At 34.0% G+C, this 25195-nt stretch overlaps 1 protein-coding gene and 1 non-coding gene across 2 annotated transcripts; both read right to left on the bottom strand.

Annotated features, from left to right (window-relative positions):
* Positions 1-12985: 12985 nt before the first annotated feature.
* TRNAA-CGC lies at positions 12986-13058 on the bottom strand. The gene has a single exon. It is a non-coding gene; the product is annotated as a tRNA-Ala (tRNA).
* Positions 13059-21517: 8459 nt separating this feature from the next.
* Positions 21518-23645, bottom strand: LOC113320327 (unknown protein 1-like). Its single transcript, XM_026568242.1, has 2 exons — positions 23488-23645; positions 21518-22943 (listed from the first exon to the last, which is right to left on the bottom strand). Exon 2 carries the CDS (start codon positions 22912-22914, stop codon positions 22108-22110), a length of 807 nt encoding a protein of 268 aa, XP_026424027.1. The 5' UTR covers positions 22915-22943; positions 23488-23645; the 3' UTR covers positions 21518-22107.
* Between the last annotated feature and the right edge of the window lie 1550 nt (positions 23646-25195).

Below are 25195 nucleotides of genomic sequence, written 5' to 3'. Positions count from 1 at the left end.
GAGCGCTGAAGACAGAATTTTCGTATGGTCGTTATTACTGCTTTTATAAATGGAGAGACTCTCTCTCTGCCGTTTCAACAATCTTCGGATCCCACACGTGGACCCAATAACGGTCCTTTCGGGTCCTTTACCGATCTTACACTATGGGCTTAGCGGAATGGGAATTGCCTTCCGCTTCCTCAAATAAATCATTTATTTCAGATTTTTTTAATTGTGAAACCCACGCCCAAAATTTTTTCAGGCGTCCACCCATTTTCGGTGATAGGATTATGCACATGCTCATAATTTTGAGAAATTTTATATTCATTTTTCTTCTTTCCAAACTAACCTAAAATCACCCGATTCATCTCAGATCTCATCTTCTATGTTCTTCTCTTGATCTCGACAACTTCATCACCATATTAATCTTCGATTTCCAGGAAATCGATGAAGAAGAATCGATAAAAATATTTATCAAAGTTGAATCTGAAGATTCAATCGTTATCAAACAAATTCGAAGATTCAATCGTTATCAAAGAAATGGAGGCGCATCCATGGTAGACTCAGATCAGGACGAAGGAAGAAATAAGGTTGGTGGAGGTCTGTTGGAGATGAAGAACTTAGGGTCTGAAATTGATGATTCGCTGAATAAAAGAGATGAAATTGTGTGTTATTTCTGGAACGGGATTTGAATCTGAGAATGATTGTGGTATGAATTGAAGTTGCAGATGAAGATTGAAGAAGAAAATGAGGTCGATAGGTTGTTTTAGAAGAACAAGTAAGGGTTTGAGAGGAATTGAAGATGAGACAGTAAGGAATAATGGGTTTCGTTTTCACAGGAAAGGTGATAAATCAAGACAAGTTGATGAATTCGGGGGTTCAGAAACTGCAGATTAGGGTTTGAGTGATTTGAATCTACAGATAGAGAAGACGAATGTCTGCTACCGAATCGATATGGAGAAGATAGTGTTGTTGTTTAGGTATATCGGAAGAAGGGATCGAATTGATAAGTTAAAGCTTGGGGAAATGATGATTGTATGGAAGAGGAGTTATTGAAACATGGAAGTTATTGAAACAGGAAAGAAGATGATGATGTTGTTATGACTGCATAACCTGTCATGTAGTCGAGAAAATGTCTGCATAACATGTTATGAAGTCGTGCAAACGGATGTATAACCTGTTATGCATCTACAAAAGTTGTTGCATAACTTGTTATGAAGTCCAGAAAATGGTTGCATAACACGTTATGCATCAACTTATTTGTTAGTATCGAAACCAGCAATAGAAAAAGACTGCATAACTTTTCATGCACCTACAATAATTTTTGCATAACATGTTATGCATTCATGAAAATGAATGCATAACCTATTATGCATCCGAAAATATGGCTGCATAATGCATTATTCATCAATTTTATCTGTTCGCACTAAAATCAACCAAAACAATGACTACATAACATGTTATAGATGCATAAGTTGTTATGCAGTCGAGAAAATGGTTGCATAATTCGTTATGTGTCTGCTTTTTCTGTTGGATTCGGGTATATACAGTGTTTTAGTGACTTCATAATCAAAATAATTGATGCATGAAAAAAATTATGGAACGTGTTATGCATCTTTTGTGGTGTATGCATCTTTTTTGGAGTCTGCATAACGAATATGTAGTCAGTTTTCGAAATCTTTCATTAAAATGATGATCACCTCCGATTTTTTCGTGATTTTTTTTTTTTGATATTGTTGTTTGTACTCGTTGTGTAGCTCTCTTTAAAAGATTTCCAACGATATAAAATTTGTAAAATTCCAAGGCGCGGTTTTTTAGATATGTTATATCCAAGTTGGGTTGCCAATTATACCCCTGAAAAATTAGGGTGCATAACCCGTCATACAAACATTTTTCAAAATTTCTTATAATTATGGGTGTCACAGAACTAAAAATTAATCATGGGCCTGACAATGAGAATATTATTTTTTTGGGGCCCGCGCCTAAGTTTCCCTCAAACAGGAAGAAGGAAAACACAACGAAATTGTTCACACAGTTGTCAACACTTTCACTTTTAAGAGATCCGGTGTTTTGCAATGCCTTGAACGCATTATCTTTTACGGCTTTGGATTGCAATTCATGATCAAAGATCTTTAACTTTCCAACTAAGGTATTTCTGGAAAGTGTTGCAAGGTTATTTCCTTCCATGATTACATGTTTCTTATATTCGTATCTTGCTGGTAAAGATCGGAGAATTTTCATCACAATGTCCTTTTGGGGAATGGTCTTCCCTAAGTCATAACATGCATTAACAATTCCAGACACTTTTTGATTAAACTCATCAAACGAATCTTCATCAGACATACAAAGATTTTCCCTGTCAGAATTTAGGTTTTGAAGCCTAACTTGTTTTTTTGAGGTATCTCATTCGAATATGGTTTCTAAGATATCCCAAGCATATTTAGACCTAGTGCAAGAAGTCACATGGTGCTGAAGGTCTTGGATTATGGCGTGGATAGTATCATTTGACCCGTCAGAATTATGCTTTGCAACACTTATCTAGGTTTCGATATATCATGCTAGTTCTTTCGCAACAATGTTTACGTCTCTAACAACTGACGGAGGATCGTATCCCAGTGCTACAAGTTTCCATGTCTTAAAGTCACGGTGTTGTAAAAAGGAACACATAGCAGTTTTCCACCATAAGTAATTTGTGCCATCAAGGGCTGGCGGTACGCTTATCGAGATTCCACTCATGTCCATAGTGTCAGATTTCTTCAAACACATACTCTCTCCATTTCAAAATAATAGGCAGGTTTGTGTGCAAATTTACACACAAACCTGCCTATTATTTTGAAACGGAGGTAGTACTTATTAGGTCTTTCGCGTGTTTGCCTGCTCTGATACCAGTTGAAAACGTGGGGTACCAAAATACACCACCAACTTTTTCTTAGGCAACTTGTATGGACTAAACTCAAATACAAAACTAAGAGTTTCAACTTAATGAATCTCAACCAGGAATTATATGAAGAGCTTATATCTCTTTCTCTCACAATCAGAATGCTAATAGAGACAAGTCCGTGAACCTGATTAATCTATGAGAGTACTTGGACGATTCCAAAGATCAATATCTAAGATCCATCAAGTCGCATCCAACAAAAAAGAATGTATATATCTACTTTGATTGATTAACGTATAACCTGTGATATTTCAATTATAAAGATAAAAAATATAATGCAGAAAAAGAAATAACACAAACACCAGAAATTTTGTTAACTAGGAAACCTCAAATACAGAGAAATTTAGGGACCTAGTCCATATTTGAATAAAAAATTGTATTAAGCCGCTACAGACACTAGGCTACAATTAAAACGTCGTACTGGAATATAGTTGAGACCGAATTAAATCGTCGCAGCAATTCAGTTACACTCGCGCTCCTTACACCTCTTGAATTCCAGCAGGATTCTGTGCTATTGATTCCCTTCACTGACGTCCTTTACAACCTAAGAGTTGCTTCAACTGAATTGAAGACTTTAAACCAATCTGCCTCCCACAGATAAGCCTATATGTGATTTTCGTTCTGATCAAAGATCAAGGTAAGGTAGGAAATCGATTACAATAGACAAAGTCTATAAAACCTCAAAATCATGTCTTATGACTCCCGAAGAGCAGCCTAGATTATTATTCACCTCACAAGTATAAACTGGTGGAATCACAAAGTCTGAGACGTAGATACTTTGTGATTTCTATCAAGGTAAGATCAGGATACACAAGGTAAGATCAGGATACACGAACCATCAAGATAAAGATAGTTGAACCTGGATTCACGAATCCCTAAGTGAAGTCTTTTCAGTCACTAAACTCTAGAAGGGTTTTAAGAAAAGGATGTCTCTAGTTTACAACTAGGACACACAAGAATAGTGTCAGGAATTCAAGGATCCTAGTTCTTTGAGGTTTTCTTTAAATAGACTTTCAAGATCAAGGTTGTTTTAGGTTTAAACTAAGATAGATTTGTAACCAAGCAATCTATAATCACCATTAGATAAAAATATTGACTTGAGATTAACACAATAGAATATACACTTTGGTTAGGATGAACCATAACCTAACCGTACCCGTACAATGACATTTTCATGTAGGTTAGCCGAGACTAGCCAGTTGAACGATAAGCTTAACCATTTTTATATAACACTTTAAGACTTTAATCTTGAGTCACACATGTGATCAATCATGTCTAGATAGTGTCCCTAGAGAGTTGTTCAAATGATGATTATCTCGCAAAAACAATTTTGTTGCTTCTGAAATATTTGACAGGGTAAGTACGTGTACCTGGTACGTGTACTGCATCTGTTCGTGAATATTTTTGTCATGGTACGTGTACTGGGTATGTATACCATTAAGACAAAAACAGGTTCAGGAACTCAAAAATCTTTTATGGTTTGCATACTAGGTATGCGTACCTTTATCGGTTTTGAAACCCACATATATTTTCCGGTTTGCATACTGGGTATGTGTACCTTTCCTGGTTCACAATCAACAGACTTTTGATGGTATAGATACCGGGTATGCGTACCAAAAAGTCGTTGTAGAACTATAGCTATGCTGGTACGTATGTTAGGTACATGTACTATGGCTATGGACTTATAACAGTTCTCCCAGTATGTGAACCGGTATGCATACTGTCTTGTATCCAGATTTATAGCAGTTCCATATCTCTCTAATAATCAATTAGAAACATTCCTGAATAACATCAATGACACATATCACTGTTCCATGCTATTTTCAAATGGCTAAATCTTGAATCATAATTTAGGTTATAAACAATAAGTTGTTCTAAACCAAACTCATCAAGTATGAACAAATGCTTAAGCTTAGTCATATTTCGAGAACGTAATCAAGATAAACTTGACTCGAAATTTCTATTATGCATTTACTGTATAATTTAGTCATGCGATAATGTCTCAAAGATAGAAAGGTTTAAACTTGAGAAATAGGTGGTTCAGTTTTCACTTACGTTTTGTTGAAGAAGTTATCCAGAAGCTTCGGTTGATCTTCTCCTACAAACAGTAGGACGCGGTGATATCCGATACTCAACTACACACTTCTATCCTAATTCGAGACTTGACTAATTGTAGACTAGAAATCAAGATATAGTTTTTATCAACTAAATTTGACAACAAGCTTGAGATAGCAACACTTGTGAGTTCGACCGAGCAATGCTCTAACATCCATTATATATGGGTGCCATATAAGCATACTAACTGCGGTAGGGTGCCTTACATGATATGGGACATGAAAACTTCTTGAAGTTATCGATAATTTTAGTGCATGCTCGGGTCAGCTGATAAATATTTACAAATCAGTTGTTTATTTAGCAAAAACATGAGTCCTTCATGTGGTCAAGATATAAGTGGCATAATGCAAGGACGACAACTTTACATAAATGAGGAAAAATAATTGGGTCTTCCTTTCTTTGTTAGCAGGAATAAGAAGATTACATTTTCATCTCTAATTCACAAGACGGTCACCAGACTCACTAAATGGAGGTGTATAAACATGTCAAAAGAAGCTCGTTCAGTCATGATAAGGAGTGTTACGAATGCCATACCAGTTCAGCGCATGGTCAATTTTATACTCTCGGATTCCACAATTTCAAAGATGAATTCGACTCAACAAGCATTTTGGTGAAACAAAAGAAACAACAAAGGCAAACATTTCATCTCCCGAAGAACGTGAACAAGCCAAAATAAGAGGGGGGACTGGGTTTCAGAGATCTTTATATTTTTAATAGAGGCTTACTAGCTAAATATCCTTAGAAACTGTGCTCAGACAACACCTCTATTTGTGCCAAATCTTTACAAGCCAAATACTTCATAGATGGTCAAGTCTTTAATCTCAGCAGCAAAAGTAATATTACCTGGTCGTGGAGAAGCATCTCTTCTGAATTGAATTTTATTCAAAAATATAGCTGCTGGAATGTTAGAAATGGTAACAGTGTTTTAATATGGAAGCATATGTGGATTCCTGAACTAGAGACACCTCATATCCCAAAGCAAGGGATTACTAATCATCAGCAGTTCACCCATGTGTACCATATCTTCAAGATAACTCTGCAGCATGGAATACCAGTCTCATCTTCAATCTCTTCGAACCCGAAACTGCAAGACTCATCCTCAACATTCCATTGCATCAAGATTATGAAGATAATCTCATTTGGACCTTAGAAAAGAATGGAAAATTTTCCGTAAAGTTTGATTACAAGAAAATGTTTAAGGAGAGCAATCAAAACAACGCTGTGACTGACAGAATGTGTTATATCATTAAGAGATTATTGAATCTTATTACACTCTCTAGGATTAATCATTTCCGATGGAAATATATTAAGAATATATTGCCTACTAGGGATACGCTCGTGCATGTTATACATAACTTGGATGCCAACTTCCTTTTTTGCTCCCAGGTTAAAGAAACTCCATCACACATCATTATGGAACGCTCCACCTCCATATTTGCTTGGTTTTCAATATTAGGTCCGCAATTAAATAGTAATCTCTCCTTAGAAAACTGATTTTGTTACTGTTTCGATAAGTTGCATGCAAAGCAACTTAAAGAAGCTGACTTGAATAAAATTGTTATTATTGCGTGGACCATCTGGTCAGCCAGATGTGAAAAGGTTTATAAATGGATAACTTCTTCTTCAGAGAACATCACAGCTAGCTGACGGAAACACATTGCATAGCATGAATCTAGACCAAAACTTTGTAACTCAACAGAGTCTAGAGTTAACTGGGAAAACATACATTGGTTACCACCTCCTAGGAGTGTATTTACTAATAACTGTGACAACAGTTTCTATAGTATTACCAAAACAAGTGGCATTGGTCCGACAATTCGTGATTTTGTAAGGAGACATTGGAGCTCAAAATGCATCTATTTAGCAGAGGTAACTAGCGCAAAGCAGACGGAGTGCAAGGGACTGCTGGAAGCGATTTAATGGGCAAATGAAATATGATAGAGGCTGTGCAATTCGAGTTGGACTCAAAACTGGTGGCATATGCAGTTAATAAAAACAGTCTTAACATTGACCTGAGACTTTATAACTTAATCTTTGGAATAAAATCTGTTTTTTAGAATAGAAACCTCTTGGTAATGTACTTATGTGCCAAAAGAGAGAAATAAGGCAGCAGATGTCCTATCCAAACATGCTAGGGTAGATAGTATTTGGTATAATATCCCTCTTAGTATTATTATCAATGCTCTATTGTTGAGAAACAAATTCCATGCAAACACTTTATCAGTTCAATGACATTCTTTCTTTTAGCTTCAAAAAAATAAATTAAAATCTAGTAATGACAAATCTATAGGGTCTTGTTCCAACTTTCGATAGATAGTTACTCTTTTCACCAATACTTCATTCTTTTGTTTTCCCCCTGCCAAGATATTAAGGTGGAGCTATAAAAAAAAGTGTTAATGTATTCGCTGTGATATGCAGGATTGATGCATAGGTGTAGACAAAATTTTAACAAATTGCAGGGAAAACCCAGCTCAAAGTCGTCATCCCAATGAAATTCATGCTACTACATACACGGCAGCCGGCTAGATTCTTCTGGTATTTGTGGTGTCTAATTGGTAATTTTACTATCAGTTGAACATGTTAGAGCATTGCTCCGTCGAAATCACAAGTGTTGCTATATCAAGCTTTTTATCAAATTTAGTTGGCTGTCAACGGGTCCGCGTCCTCCCGGGTATCAATGGACCCGGACCCTATTTATAAAAGTCGGGTCCGGTTACTAGCGGTTCCGGGTCCGGTTCCTAAATTAGTTGACCCAGAACCGGACCCGTTTAAAACCCCGGGTACCCATCGGTTCCGGGTACCCGTTGGGTATTAAGAAAACACACATAAAAGTTCAGAATTTTGATGTCTTTCCCTTTTTTTTGCTTGAATCAAACTTATTTCTATAAAAATTTGGTATTATTTCTTTATTAATGTACTAAATAAAGATTAAATGTAAGAAGAAATGAAAAATGAGAAAAAAAATTCAAAACCAAACTAGCAAAATACTTGTAATTTTGCTAAAACGAGGGATAAAGAATGAATAATCCATCGGGTATTACCCGTTCGGACCCGTTTAGATTCGGGTCCAATCGGGTTATTACCCGTCGGGTCCTAACTTGTTAATGGGTCCAATTTTGGGACCCGGAACCGGACCCTATTCGCTCGGGTCCGGTTCCGGTTCCGGGTAACGGGTACCCATTGACAGCCCTAATCAAAACTATATCTTGATTTCTAGTCTACAATTAGTCAAGTCGCGGATTAGGATAGAGTTGTGTAGTTGAGAATCGAACATTACTGCATTCTGCCATTTGAAGGCGAAGATCAACCGAAGATTTTGGAGAACTTCTTCAACAAAAGGTAAGTGAATACTGAACAACCTATTTCTCAAGTTATATTTATTCTTCTATCTACGAGACGATGTCGCATGACTAATTAGACTATCATAAGCATATTAAGAATTTCGAGTCAAGTTTATCTTGGTAATTCGTTCTCGAAATATATATGACTAAGCTTAATGAACATTTGTTCATACTTGATGAATTTCGGTTAAGAACAATTTATTGTTCATAATCAAAATCGCGATTTGAGATTATCATTCTAAAATAGCTCGGAATAATGATATGTGTCATTTATGTTATTTGGGAATGTTTCGGATTGTACAATAGAAATTTCGAGTCAAATTTATCTTGTTAATTATTCTCGAAATATAAATGACTAAACTTAAGAAAATTTTGTTCAAAAATTGATGAATTTGGTTAAGAATAATTTATTGTTTATGACCTTAATTATGATTCGAGTTAATCATTTGAAAAATAGCCTGGAACAGTGATAATGTGTCATTGATGTTATTTGGGAATGTTTCAAATTGATTGTTAGAGATATATTGAACTACTGTAAATTTGGATACAAGACAATACACATATCAGTTCACGTACTGGCGTAACTGTTATAGGTCTGGAGCCGCAGTACATGTTCCCAGTACACGTACCGGCGTAACTATAGTTCAGAAACGATCTTAGGTACACATATCTAGTATGGATACCAAAAAGATCCGTTGACTCGTGAACTCAGGAAGGTACACATACCCGGTATGGGTACTAAAATTTCATGAAATGTTTTTGTCTTAAGGGTATACAAACCCGACACAATACCATGATATAAATAACTCACGATTTGGAAGTAAGTACACGTACTTACCTATTCGAATATTTTTAGATGCATCAGATTTATTTCTTTGAGATAATCAACATTTGAATAACTCTATAAAACACCTCTAGACATATTTGATCATATTATAACATATGGTTGTGACTCAAGATTAAAGTCTAAAAGTGTTATATGAAAATGGTGAAGCTTATAGTTCGGCTGGCTAGTTTCGGCTAAACTTTCATGAAAAAGTCATTATACACGGTTCGGTTACGGTTCATCCTAACCACAATGTATACTTTTTTGTGTTTATCTCAAGTCGAATTTTCATCTAACGATGGAAAAAGATTGCTTGATTCTAAAGCTACCTTAGCTTAAATCTAAAGAAACCTTCGATTTTGAAAGTGTATCAAAGGAAAACCTCAACCAACTGAGATTTTTGAATCCCTGACACTCTTCTTGTATGTCCTAGTTATAAACTAGAGTATTCCTCCCCTTTAAACCTTTTTGGGTTTAGCAACTAAAAAGATTTCGCTTAGGGATTCGTGAAGCCAGGTACGACTATGTTTATCTTGATAGTTCGTGTATCCTGATCTTACTACTGATTGTTGAGTCTCACTCCGATCAGGCAAGATAAATAGAAATTACAAAGTTTTTCGTCCCAGACTTTGTGATTCCACAAGTATATTGCTCTATAACCATTCTTTCTTGAAACCGGAGTAGGTTTTACTTGGGAGGTGAATAATAATCTAAGCTGCTCTTCGGGAGTTATAAATACCATATTTTTAGGTTTGCTATACCTAGTGTACTACAAACGATTTCTTATATCACCTTGATCTAATGATCAGAACAGAAATCACATATAGGATTTTATGTGGGAGACATATTTTTAAAGTCATCACTTAGGTTGAAGCAACTCTTACGCTGTAAATGAACTCAGCTAAGGGTATTAATTATGCAGAATCTTGCGAGATTCAAAAGGGTGTAAGGAGCGCGATTGTATCTGAATTACTATGACGGTGGATTCGGTCTCAACTACATTCCAATACGAAGTTTTGATAGTACGCTTGTATCTGTACCGACTTAATACAGTTTGGTGTTCAAGTCTGGACAAGGTCCCAGGGTTTTTCTGCATTTGCGGTTTCCTCGTTAACAAAATTTCTGGTATCTGTATTATTTCTTTTTCGCATTATATTCTTTACTTATATAATAGAAATATAGCAGGTTGTACATAAAATCAATCAAAGTAGATACGCCCATCTTAATTATTGGATACAACTTGATTGATCTTGGATATTGATCTTTGGAATCGTACAAGTACTCTCATGTTACAATCAGGTTCATGATTTGTTTCTGTTTTCATATTGATTGTGAGAGAAAGAGATATAAACTCTTAATATAATTCCTGATTGAGATTCATTAAGTTGCAACTCTCAGAATTGTATTTGAGTTTAGTCCATACAGGTTGCCTACGAAAAAGTTGGTGGTGTATTTTGGTACCCATGCGTTTTCAGAACATATATAACTACTTATTAAAATAACAAAAGAATAATAATAATGCTTTTTGAGTATGATGGAAATTATCATAAAATACATTGAACTGCTCTAAAAGTCCTAATAAATAGAAAGGAAAAAAGACATAAAGTAAAATTATGAAACCACTAATTGTATTCTTATTAGCTTGATCTTGAATGAGTCAAGTTAGCCTTGTAAGAATATATCGACTTTGGCATTTTGAGCATTTGACAAGAACTTCACACAGATAGGAGTTTAACATTAGCCAATGAAATTAGAGAAACTGGCATTCCCCGTAGTGAGTCACCATAAATCAATCTTGATGCCACTACAGGTACGAATGCATCAACTTCATCTTTGTTGTTCCACTCTATCCAAAACCGGTATAAATTTCCTACACACACATCAATTGTAAAGTAACATCCTAAGTAGAATGGAACAACCATATCCATAGCACCTGGAACATACTTATGAGCGTTGGATTTGCGTAGCACCAAAACTTCTTTAATTATGTTCAAAAATATAACAAACGCGAAGAATCCAACGGATAGCTTAAAGCAGTTCTTTGGTAGAGACAATATTCCTTCAACAATAATAAGCGAAATACCACGATATAAAGCCTCATAGGAAGATAGATATGGAGTGTTAGGTTGCCCAAGATCATGATAGATTTTGTAGAATAAATACCAGTAGAGAAATGGGAAGAAAATAACGCCAAAAGAGTTCTGGCGACTTGGCTAATGAACACGGATTTCGGTAAAGAAAGGGTTAAATAACTTATCTTGAAATCAGCATCAAATATGATACTCTCGATGCTATACTTATCATAACACCACATGAATCTAGACTAACAATTATTCCTCCATTGTTTAAAACAGCCCAAGCACCAAATATGAAAATTGCAAGCTTCCCGTAGTTAGAACTAAAGATCAACTTATTAAACCGCATCCATAAGAGTTGCAAAAAGCCAACACATGTGCAATAATGTAAATAATCATGATGTGGTAAAATTTTAAAGAAGGGAATATGAACAGAATAATTATGACGGAGGCGTCTGCTAAAAAAACATATCCAAGTAAGGAAACCAAATATGGATCTGATCTTTTAGTAAGTATCCAGTACAACGTTGATCATCGTAGCTCATTACAGGTTCAGAAGTACTTATGACATCTTTATCTGAATTTTTTTTCTTCTGAATTATGTTGTATAAGATTTTGGATAGCACCACAAGAAAGTGGAATAAACTATCCCCGAGAATTATAGCTTAAAGTGACGAAAAACTTGTCTTAAATTTTGATATCTAGGTCAATTTTAAGATGGACATCATTAAAGATGACAAACAATATCAGAATTAATCATTGATAAATAATTTTTTTAACCTACATACAAAAATCTTTATGGAGACATGATCAGCGTGGTTTGGTCATCTCGACCTACGTCCACAGAGAAACCGTACCCCGTAGGATTGATAATATATTATTGATCCAGAGATAATCGAATGATTATATATTTACAGAAAACTCTATGTCTTTAGAGTTGAGAAGATATAAAAGATATCCTAGAATATCTTCTACATACGCGCATTGATGCACCTGAAGTAACTTGATTCACATGAGTATAATGCCATATTCCAACATCCCCTCAAGTTGGACACGAAAAAGATTGTAGTGTGCAACCTAAACAACCTCTTGAAAGAAAAACTTTTAACTTCAACTTTTTTGAACTTAGATGAGTGTTACATTGATTTTCGATCGCGGATCACCGCTTTTAACTTCATGACTGACTTAAGGAATTACTAAACCTTTTTTTTTTACATTTACAAATCCAACATGCCCGCAATGGCTGGAAACACTGATCCAAACATGATATTAGGTAATAGGGATTTGAAATCATGATGACATTAGATAATGCGTAACGACTGTGATTGAATCAAAGTTGAATCAAACATGAAACATCATCTGTGATGTGAATAAACTGGATTCTCAAATAGGGAGACACTTAATTACTCTGAGTGAATATAAATCTATGACATGTAGTTCACATTACCAATTAACTGGATTTTCAAACCCTTCTTTATCTAATTTTTTTATTATTCTCTAGCTTTATCTTCCTTTCGATCTGAACCGAACCTATTGTCTGTGAAGTCCTTTCGGGGATCAAGAGAAGTTTTCTGCAGTCAATTTTTGATCAATTATGTACTACAGACGGCCCAAAACGATACCAGAAAAACTTCACCAGACGGGCCAAAACAATTCCAAAAAAAAAAGTCAACTTGGATTTGCAGCATAAGAAAAATATAAGCAAACAAAATGGAGCTGCGGGGAATCGAACACCGTACCTCTCGAATGCGAATCGAGCGCTCTACCATATGAGCTACAACCCCTTGGACGAGCGGTTAATTTATAAATGAATGATAGTTTCTGAAGATAATTTATAAATGAGTACTAAATCAAACTAAATCAAATATCGTTTCACTAGTTAATCATGATAGTACAAAATCCAACAAAGATAACATATTTTTGAAAATGACATGATTACCAGAGATGGTAAGATTTTTTAGGAAAGTTTATCTTATTTTACGGTCAAATTGAAAGGATCATGAAAAATGCGATAAAAGTTTTGAATTATCCGAAGACTATATAATATATTCCGAATTGAATTAGTATTCCTTATAAAAGTTAACACCAATAATATTAGATAGAAATTTTCCGAATGGAAAGCCATATCAAAAATAAAGATTAATGTTATGGAAAATTCTGCGGACTTGCCGAAATGGCAACATACAATTTGACAACAAGATAGTTAACAAAATTACTCGTTTAGATAAGATTCTTTTGAAGCAATATATCTTTGGCATTTAGGTTTACTGTATTTTCGACTATAAAATAAGTAATGAATAAGATTACTCAATCCAAAAGATATTGAAAAGAAAATAAATATATTATATTGGAAAATCCAAAACATTTTGAAATGATTTATGTTTGTATATACGAAGTACATTCGGAAATAAATAATATACCTAAATAAATAAATTAGCCGATATTTTGATATAAGAGTGAGTATCTTGAATTGATCTTCGAAAATACGATGAAATATATATCTGAAATAAGATTTATTACCAGGAATGATAAGTTTTTAATTGAGTTGAATATTGCTGATAAAAATAATAATTGATTAAGTCAGAATAATATACTTTTGTGCAAGAACGATACAACAATAATTTAATTTTTTGGGAATGACTCATCCAAAACAATAATGTTCTAAATAAAAATAACCGGAGAGATATAAAAACGCCATGAAAATTTTGATGCAATATATAATACTATATTTGTTCACCAGAAACATAAGTGAACATTTTATTGTATCAATATCGATATAGAATCAATTGATCGAAATAGAAAAAAAACATCGATACAAGATAAATTGCGGAAGAGAGAGCATTCTGCTCTGATATCATCTTAAATTTTGACATATATATCAAATTTAAGATGGATATCATTCATGATGACAAACAATATCAAAATTAATTAATTATAAATAATTTTTTTAACCTACCTACCAAAATCTTTATGGAGACATGATTTACGTGGTTCGGTCATCTCGACCTACGTCCACGGACAAACCTCGTAGGGTTGATGACATGTTATATATCAAGAGATAATCAGAATATTATACATTTACGGAAAACTTTATATTTGTAGAGTTGAGAATATATAAAAGATATCATAGAATTGAATGAGAATAACTATCTATTAAATGTGAAATATTACAAAATATTTTAAATATATTTGACTTAGTCTTCTCTTCCTAAATATATTCTATATAGTCTTGATGCACATGAAATAACTTGATTTACATGAGTATACAAACCATATTCCAACACCCGGTATCTCGGAAGACCGCTTAAACTATTAGCCTTGAGATCTGTACTGTACCACTTGCCTTTTTGTTATGCAACAAGTGGCCACATTATTCCCAGAGAGAGGATCGATCCAAACAATATTTACAAGGTAATCGACTACCGGAAGATCATTCCTACCTCAACACAGGTACTCAAGAGTTGAGAAATCAAAATAGAAATTGTGGTCAAAGGCTTTAAGACCAAAAGTCGGGAAAGATGCAAATCCACATCCATTGGAAGCTGTGAAGAACCACTGAAACAATGCCCATATAAAACTTCCACTGAACCACTTAAAGAGCGTTTTAAGTTGTACCTTTGCTAGTTTGGCTCCTTTATGTGTATGGAAGTTGTTGATGAGGTATGTTGTAGTAGTTCCACTTGGGGAAGTTAACTTGAAATAGATGATCATAATTTTTCTTAAAGGAAAACTTGATAAGATACCAAAAAAGTTAACAAAAAAAAGAAAGAAAATCATGCATCCATGGCATGTGGAGAGCATGGACATTCTTTCTGTTATTTGTTATGGACGGTCCTTGATCCGCAACGGTCTTTATCATACCAATTGCATAATTTTCATACATACAGATAAAAGCGATTCCAGATGTGGCATCAACACAAGTATAAATAATAGCATTTTCTCGTCGCGTGAAAGTATGACTTGAAATACCCGTCTTCGACAACACATAAGCCAAACTTGATTAAGAAAAACCCCAATAAACGAGCACCAACATAAAGAGAAGGTATTATTCCAGTAGTAAGACTGCGTTTCATCATGATGAATGTGAATGCAAACCCCAATATACAACTTACAAATATTGATCTTAGTGTTATTTGATACCTCCATGTTGATACCTCCTTAGGTTCAAATATCTCTAATGTTGATAACTCATGTTCCCCTACTTTTTATTCGTCTTCCATCCTTTCAAGTTTTTCTTCAATATCCATCTTTTCCTACCAAACTCGAGAATCAATGTAGAATTTGTGAAGATAGAAATAACTCAATCTATATCAAATTTTTTGTGATTCTCTTTTTTCTGTGATAGAAACTATATATGAATTTATAGAACAAAATAACATAACCGAGTATGAAAATGAGAGGGAAACTACACAATAAAAAGTGTGCATGAGTTTGACAATCAATAGATTCCTAAATTGAAATTCGTGTTGGATCGAAATTCGTGTTTTCATTTTTCGTGTTTTCATTTTGAAGAATATATTTTGGAATCCAATATGTGTTGGGTTACCGTTGATTTGAGAAAATTAAAACTGACTTTTAGGTTGAAAAAATCCAAAATTAATACAATTTAATACAAGAAACGCAAATACTTTTTAGAGCATATACAACACTGAAAATATTCTCATACTCTCAGTTGATTACTCCTTCAACTACATGTCTTTAAGTAATCAACTGTTGCCATGCTATTTTTTCTATCGACATGGCATCTTTATCCATGCTTAAATATATTTTTTTTTGTAAAACCAAACTGGTCAAGTTTCACAAATATTTGGGAAGTTGTTAGTTGCACAAATTTTGGCAAGCTTGTTTTTAGTTAGGAGGTCCTAGAGTCCCTATTAAAAAAATAAAAAAAATCTCAGATCAACTTCAGGTTTGGCCAAAAGTGCTCAAGATGTTAAAAGTAGAACATTACTTGCTGCAATGTGAATGAATGAAAGAGATTTTCAACCCCATTATAATAGTTTCACAATGATTTTTAGTAGTTGGTGACATAAACTTCAAGTTCAGTCGAAGAAATAAAAAATTGAACCGGAGAGTTACAACTGTAATGTATCTCTTTAATTACAAATTTTATTAGGTAAACTGCCAAGTGATCAATGACTCAAAAACCCCTTAAAAAAGTACTTCTGAGATTATTGAAGTTTATACATGGCATAAGGGGGCTGCAGGTAAATGCAGTAACGAACTTCTAACAAACAGGTACGAATATTAGAGGGAAAAGTACAAAATTAAATAATAAACACACTACAAGTTACATTGTAAAGAGAAACAGTTTCTAAGTAATCAATGAGTGCAAAGCCCAAGGTATTAGGTAAATCCTGAATATGTTATGCACTAGGCGAGACCGTTATAACGCGTTTTGATGGGTGTGAGCGCGTTTCGGGCAAAAAACACGTTATTTAGGGGAAAATGCGTTTTTTATAAGTTTTTTTTTTAAGATAACGGGCGTTATAACAGTTAAATAGAATAAAAAAAATGATCTGAAATTCCTAACTAACGATTATAACATGCGTAAAATTTTTATAACAAGTATAAAAACGTTGTTACTATTTTTTTTCTTTTCTAATATTTTTTTAATTTTTTTGTATTTTTACCGTACAGATTTATAAAATCTGATAAAATTCATGACAATGAATTACAACCATTAAAAGAATTGTGATAAGTAACGTGAACAAAGAATCAAACGATTATCAGCTCAACTTAAAATAATGCAAAAGAAATGCGTGCAATTATATCGTCAACATAAAAAAATGCATAACCTAGCTAGGTAGACTTGTCCCTTTATTTTGTCTCATTTTAAGTTTTAATAAAGCAGTGGACTTGATTCACTTGAAGATTCAAGTTGATCCAATTGGGGGTGTGTGTGTGTGTGTGTGTGTGGGGGGGGGGGGGGGTAACGAACAACATGTTGCATCCTTTTATTACCTTTTCTTTTCATTTTCCTTTTTTTTAACAAACAAAATCATTATTGTACTATTTTTTTTTTGTATTTCTCTTCTTTATGTTCTTCCTTTAAAAACAGAAGAAGGTGTACTGATGTAGTGGATGGGCATTCGATAGCTTTGCTTCTTCAAACAAATTCTTTCATTTGTCCGAGTTTTGAATTTTTTGGTTTCAACTTTCAACTACAAGTTTGAAGAGGTAATTTTAAGATTTATATTAGAGTTTTCATTTAAAACAAGTATTACCGCTAAATTTATTGTGTGTTGATATGTTGTTTACTTATTAAGGACTTTGATTTTTTTCTTCATGATACCGGATGACGATGTTGATGTCGAATGTTATCTTTGAACTGTAAATTTGAACTCCACATATACTTTCTTATTTCAACATTTAAGTTACGAAATAGTTGTCTTTTTTTCTTCTTTTGCGGTGTTTTTTTCATCTTCTCCATGTTGTTCATATACTATTTTAGTATTTAGTAAGTTGATATATATATATCAACTTACATGTACTTTATATTATAGTTTAGGATGTTGCCATAACTTTATAACAAAGTTTCAAGGAAATAACAAAAATACAAATCACGATTAGAGGAAGAAAAAATCAAGATATATATGAATTTAGTCAATAAAATCTACGCAATAAAAAAAAGAATAAAACCACTATAATAATAATTCATATGAATGAGCTTGTATTTTAACACTTTAACTTTCATAATGATGAAATAAATTAGCATGATGACATGATGAAATAAGTTAGCATGGTGTTAGTTTTTGTGTTGATTAAATATGACTTCGTACATGCATGTTAAAAGTTGTGAAATTTAATTAGCAGGATGTTAATGTTCATGTTAGTTAAAAAATACTAAATAATAACTAATATAGTTAAATTTGGTTAAATAATTGTTACTTTATAGAATACGATGGAAGGATCGACATTGACACAATATGCTCGGCTAGATCCTTTTCATGCCTATTGCACTGTAATGAGTGATTGTAAAAATTTGAAGTGTAATATATGTTAAAAAGAAATATCTTGGGGTATTTCGCACTTCAAATTGCATTTATCACAACAAAGAGGTACAGTTGACCCGAGCATGCAAGTGCCTCCTAAGGTGAAAACTAGTGTTAAAGTTGCAAAACAAGAAAAAAGAATAACAAAATGTCAACAAATACCTGAATCTAAATACGAAGATGCAGAAAAAATGTACAATAATGAACCAAGGAACCCTGTGTATGATATAAATGAAGAAGAGCCAGATGTTCATGCAGAAGAAGAACAAGTACCAGTAACATAAAAGAAAAAGACTGGGTAAAAAACCTTTTTGGATGAAAAAATAAGAATACTCATGTCGAAGTGGGTACATCGCACGATCCACGGGCCTCCGTGGGAATACATAAGTCTACACTGCGGGCATCACAACCACCTTGGCTGTCTATAGATATGGACGGGCAATATAACACCTTTAGGGATTATCAGCCTCCTACGACAAAATTTGGTAAAAGTAAAACATGTCTAGAAAAAGTCGATTCTCCTGTTGGACGTCCAACGACATTATTAAAGAGAATATGGTTGTACACTCATGTCCGATGGTTGGAAAAACAGAAGCAACATACGATTGTAAACTTTCTAATTTACAGTGGTAGTGGATTTACGTTTTTGAAAAGCGTCTACATAGAACATAATTGGTTGACCACAGAGTATTTGATTAGTTTGTTCAAGTCGGTTATAGATGATATGGGTCCGAAAAACATTGTTCAATTAGTTGCAAATCCATGATCCCAATTCAAAGCTACATGTAACTATTAATAACTTTGTTTAATTATATATATTGATAATATATTTATCTTTAACTTGTTTCTAATTTCGTTTGAATAGGTAAGATATTGTCATTAGAGTATGACACATTTTTATAGGTACCTTGTGCTGCTCACATGTTGGACTTGATGTTGGAAGATACGTAAAAGTTCCCATTTGTTAAATATGCGATTGTAGAAGCAAGAAAAAATAGATTTTTTTTTTTTACAATCAAGCTTGCATTCTTGTTAAATTTGGACAACATTTTGCATAACACAATCTATTGCTCCCCGTCTTAAAAATATTTGCAACGAATTTTATTGCAATTAAAAGTATAATTGATCAACGTAATGCTATCGACAACTTGTCTGTGAACAAAGAATTTCTGAAATCGGTAGAGGGAAAAATTCGTCAAGATAGAGATGTGAAGAATATATTTCAAATGAGATGTTTTGGACCACGTGTCAAAATGAGGGCATAATGGTTAGTCGGTTCTTGAAAATGGTCCATTTCTTAGACTCATACATACCCACCATGGGTTATTTGTGTCATGCACTTACTACATGTGTGGAAACTATACAAATGGGTTCGGGATCAAATGCTTCTATGGTAGGTGTAATAAACAAATGACCGATGAAAAATTCAGTTGAGTTCTCCTCTTTACATCTTCAACCCAGCAGCCAATCTCATCAATAATGAAATTTCCGAGCCCCAAATTTGTCTTACTGAAGTTATATCGAAAATGGTTAATGGCCCACAAGAACAATAAAATTGCATGCTAGAGGTACACAATTACTAATACTATCTTCAAGTATATTTAACGAAGTAATTTGAATTTCCAGTAACAATTATACATTTTTTCTATGGGGGAAGCATACAGATGATGCAAGGTCAATTTCATCACCATCAACACGTATTACGGCTTAACATGGTGCTCTTGTAAGTTGGTGGTTATCTTACAATGCTAAGAATCCATCCCTCCAGAAGGTTGCAGTAAAGATATTAAGTCAAAATACATCACCTAGATCAGAGAGGAATTGGAGTGTGATTGAAAAAATCTACACCAAGCTACGCAATTGTTTACTTTCATCGAGAATAAATGACCTAGTGCATGTTCAGAACCATTTGAAGTTGGAGCAACAAAGAATTAAAGGTAAAGCAAGGCGACATAACATTGATGTTCACGACGTTCATAGCCTATTGAGGGATGACAATATGCTTGGATGGATAGCGGGGGAAGACGAAACATCGATTTTACCTCAAGAAGAACAATGGTTAAATATGTTGGAAGAGGAAGTCATTGATAATCTAGAGTATGTCCCTCTACCATACAACTGGCATGATCCCGAAGTTGAAATCCCACATGTAAAGTTACCAGTGGGTGACTTTGCTTATGACTTTGGTAATCTTTCATTTGGAGATGATACACAACGTTATGAGAATGTGAATCTTGTATATGATTCTTGTTACACATTCGATTATTCTGACCATGGTATCTCACATATGAACGAAGGATATAATTCTAATATTGATAACAATAATGAAGTAGGTAACAACAATGATGAAAATGAAAGAAGATTATGAAGATGATAATGAAGACGATTATGATGATGATACTTATGCTAACGAAGACAACCAGTACACCCACGATGATGACTATGAATCCTATGATGAGGTAAGGAACTGCCGAGAAAATAAAAAAATACAAGAATAGTTTGAAAAAGGTGATGATCTTATTTGGTTCGTGTAACTTTTAAATGATGGATACTATTTTAATAATTTTATGTTTAAAGTCTTTAATCATATTGGTTCATGTAACTTTTTAAATGATGAATACTATTTTAATAATTTGATGTTTAAAGTCTTTAATCATATGGGTACATTGTATTATTTATAAAAAACTTAATTCTAAGTTTTAACCTCTTATTTTAAAGAGAAAAAAACACTCAAAGTTTTATTTTATGTAGGTTATCTAGACGATTATAACGCACGTGAAAACATTGAAACAATTCTAAAAAAATGCACGTTAAGATGTTATTTGAAAAAAAAAACTTTCAACTTAATTTTAGACAAACGATTATGACGGGTATAGAAAGCCGTCTTAAAAAAACCCGCAGTTATTTAATATTTATCGGTGTTATATAGAAAAGAAGGGTGTAGGAGACCCTCACGGACACGGTATGTGGGTGTGACCTTTATAGAACGGCCGTTTTTCAAACCTCGGGGGAAACACAATTATACACAAATCTGTAGTTATTTGGTTGGAGAATTACAACCTCATACTCATTGTGGATTTGAGACGCTTCAGTGATCAGTGAGAACATAATTACTAGTTAGCACAGCCAAACTCCAGTAACACTAGAACTTAACAATCTCTATACAGACACAACACCTGTTTACTTAAAAGAACTAATAATCACCAAAGAAATGATAGTTGAGATGCTGTAAGTACTTAACAAATAAATAACCAAAACAAGGAATTTAGATTACAAGCTATCAGTATATCACAGAGGTTGTACAACAACAGAGAGAAATTCTAACTATAATTTAAAATCCAATACTATAACAAACAATATGATTTCAGTGCAAACCTAAAGCAAAGTAAGAAAGACTGTCCATACACCCTTAGTAATACATCATTTCCACAAAGTGTTTGTCACAGAATGTTAAACTCAACAGATGAGAAGCCTCGTCTGCATCATTTCTAATCAGTAAAACCCAGTGCAGAAAGTTCGATGATGTAAATCAGCACTTGCAAACTTACATTCGGATATCGACATTAGTCCCAACTAAATAATTACTATACATTGTTTCCTCACCTTGGTTCATTTTTGGTTACAGAAAACAAGTTACAAATAACTATACATTGCTCCAAGGTTAATATAAGTTGGGTGTCAAATAAAGCATGTACAAGCTTACCTAGAAGTATGAACATGCAACCCCAGTCCTTCCAGGCTTTTTCTTTCTTCTCTAGAGGAGGCAGACTTCGATACAATATCCTCTATTGTGTCAAGAAGAACACAATCTGATATATATCTTAATAAATAAGTCCCTTCAGAATCTCACCACAGACAAAAAAAAATTAGTCTGGAACTCGAGTTTTCTGCGAATTGCGAGATCAATGCATCTTGATCCTGAAGGAGGTTTTACAGGAGCAGGTGGACAAGTCTCTGCGATTCCACTGAGAAGAGGCAGTGAAGTTGGTGTCTTCATCCCATCAGGAATATTTTCAGCTATAATTTCCTCAGTTTGTTTTGAAACAATTGCATCTAAAAGTGACTCATACATTGTCTCAAGCAGCACATCTTCCGGCAAAAACACCTCATCTGTAGCATCATCACTTCTGCAAGCCACATTATCATTGTTTCCACTTTCACTAGCTTCAAAGTTCAACCTTTCAGTACTCTCATTGTGATTCTCAGGAGAAGAATCAAATTTCAGCCTTTCACTACTCTCATTGAAATCTTCAGGAGAAGAATCAAAGTTGAGTCTCCTTGAAACACTTGTACAAGATTTTCCGATATGTTTAATAACCTTTGGAGCTAACATCAAATCATCAGGACCTGGAGCAAACGAATCAAATAAGTCTTCTTTCGGTGTTTGAGGAGAAGAATCAACCTCGGTAGTATCATCAGTTTTTTTAGCATCAGAACATACTGGTCCTGGTGTAGAAGAAACCCATGATAACGGCGAAAAACAATCAAGAACAACTTCTCCAGTCTCCCTATCAGGATTTGGGGTAATTGGACCAAGAGAAACCCTTTTATCAATTGGTTTTAATAACTCATTATCTTTAGCTTCTATAACTTTAACTTTCTCCAGAAAAAAACTTTCCCTGGATGAATCAATATCGTTTTTCATCTTCTTTCAACAACTTTCAGATTCCATCACTGAAACAAATCACACCATTTCATCACTCAGTTAGTCTATCCAACTTACAACAAAAAAAATCCCCAAAATCTGCAAACCCTAGAAACAGTAAAACAAAAAATACCATCCAGTTTTTTTCAAATCCAACAAATATATTCATCCAGCATTCCAACCAAAGAAAACCCAATCTAAAGTTGTCCCATTTAGAAACTAAAACGAAGAAAAATCAGCAATTTCTTGCATTAAACCCTAAGAACAGTAGCAAAAAAACCTAAATTTAAAATCTTTCCCAGAGATATAAATCGAAACAAAAATATCAATCCATCTTTCAAATTACAGAAACCCCAAACTCAGATAATCAACAAACTCAATTCTATGATTAAGAAGAAACAGCAATTTGATAAACTAAATTCAACTAGAGAACCCCAAAAAAATAAAATCAATCAAAGAAATACTTAACATTTCCAATCTAGAAAGCAAGAACCAATCCAAGAAACAAAAAAGAAAAAGTTAAAGATTGAAAATTTAATTTTAATAAACCCTAAAAGAATTGAATGGAAGTACCTGATTTGGAGGGAAATCGAGATGCGCCGCGGGAGAAGAAGAAGAAAGAGGGAAAAAGAGTTGTTGGGGGACCGTCAGTGGATTTTATAAAACACAGAGAGAAGAAGATAAATAAAGTACTGAAAAGTTATACTATTAACGTTGTTGTTTTAGTTTAGGGTTCAAGTAAAAAGGAACAGGAGAGTAGAGAACTACTAGATTTTCTCACTTTCGGTTTTCCTAACAGGTCAACTTTATGATGGTTCACAACCAGTTATAAGTTGCCACGTAAGTAATAGTTTCAGAGTTACCTTGGAATTTTTACTATGTTTGGAATTTGATGATGATTCACATTGGATTCTTTTTCCCCAGTACTGTCTGTATTAATTGCTGAGGATAATATGGGGTGTACCGTCTATGAAGGTTGGATACCATTTTTGGGGTGGCAAGAATGGCAGAAACTCATTGGCAAGAATGGCACATACCATGTTAGTTCGATTTTTTTAGCCTAAATTTTGACCAGATTCACCGGATGGGGCTTTCATTTTACCATACTTCCGGAGAATTCTGCAACATACAGTAGAAGCTGCATGGTCAACTTGGTCAATGGAGATTTCCTCATTGAGAAAATATTTGGAAAAGGAAGTCATTGAGTTCCAAAGATGGCACTGGAAACGTAGGGTGTAATTAGAGACGCAACTTAATACGCCTGAGCGATGCATCCTATGGTTAAGAATATTTTCATGTCTGATGTATTTTCGGTAGATAAGTTAGGCCAAAAGCATGATTAAGAAGTGGCGAAGTAAATAACACGCGATTGAGATGAATTTATGATGGACTTCTCCAACACGTCCCTCATTGATCGTAATATAATTCAGTAAAGGAAAAAATATACTAGTAATACAGAGATTGCTAGGGATGCAAAGAGGGAAAAAAATGATGTTTATGGGTGAAAGCAAAATAACCACCATGAAAGTCAAGAGAATTGGCAATAGTTAATAATACTACGAAAGTTAATAGTTATCTCATAGATTAACTAGGTATCACCAAGGCTGTAGGCCCCGACTCAACCTCCCTCGGATTGTTTTTGTTTTTTCTGGTATTAATTTCTTGGTCAGAAGTTGTGTACTTATTTATTAGCGGTACTTTACTGACTGTTAATAATCTTTTTAGCCATCTTAGATTTTCATAATTGGGAACATTGCTTTGCTTATTTAAGTTTCAGACACGTTGATTCTCCTTCCAAACCACACGATTCTCTATACCCGATTTTCTTCAAAAAAATAATTAAATTAACTCCAACACTTAATTCACCCATAATAAATCATATGCTCCTCTAAGGTACACATTTAAAAAAATCCAACATTTTACTGGTCCAAACGATTGAGTTTGTCTAATCTAATTTTACGTAATGAGCTATAAAAGCTTGATAGACTTAACCCGGGAAACTTAGGGACCTGAATTGGGATATTAATATAGGGGTACCAGAGGTGTATAAAAACCAAAGTTGACTTCAGAATTGGTTGTCATTCATCTAGTTATTCACTTCATACATAGTTTGTATTTCAAGGTATCATTTGCGGTCTGCTGTTGCTCAATCCCCTATCTTTGTAATAAAACAGTGTCATTATAATTATCAAGTAACACAGTGATAATACAAACGTTGGCGAGGTATCATATTAATGATATAATATCCAACTGGAAAACTCTTGCTTTCGAATCTCCTTAG

The sequence above is a fragment of the Papaver somniferum genome, chromosome 11, assembly GCF_003573695.1.
Source record: "Papaver somniferum cultivar HN1 chromosome 11, ASM357369v1, whole genome shotgun sequence".
NCBI lineage: Eukaryota > Viridiplantae > Streptophyta > Magnoliopsida > Ranunculales > Papaveraceae > Papaver > Papaver somniferum.
Note: the sequence above shows the minus strand (reverse complement) of the source record. Positions and strands in the feature narration are given on the sequence as shown.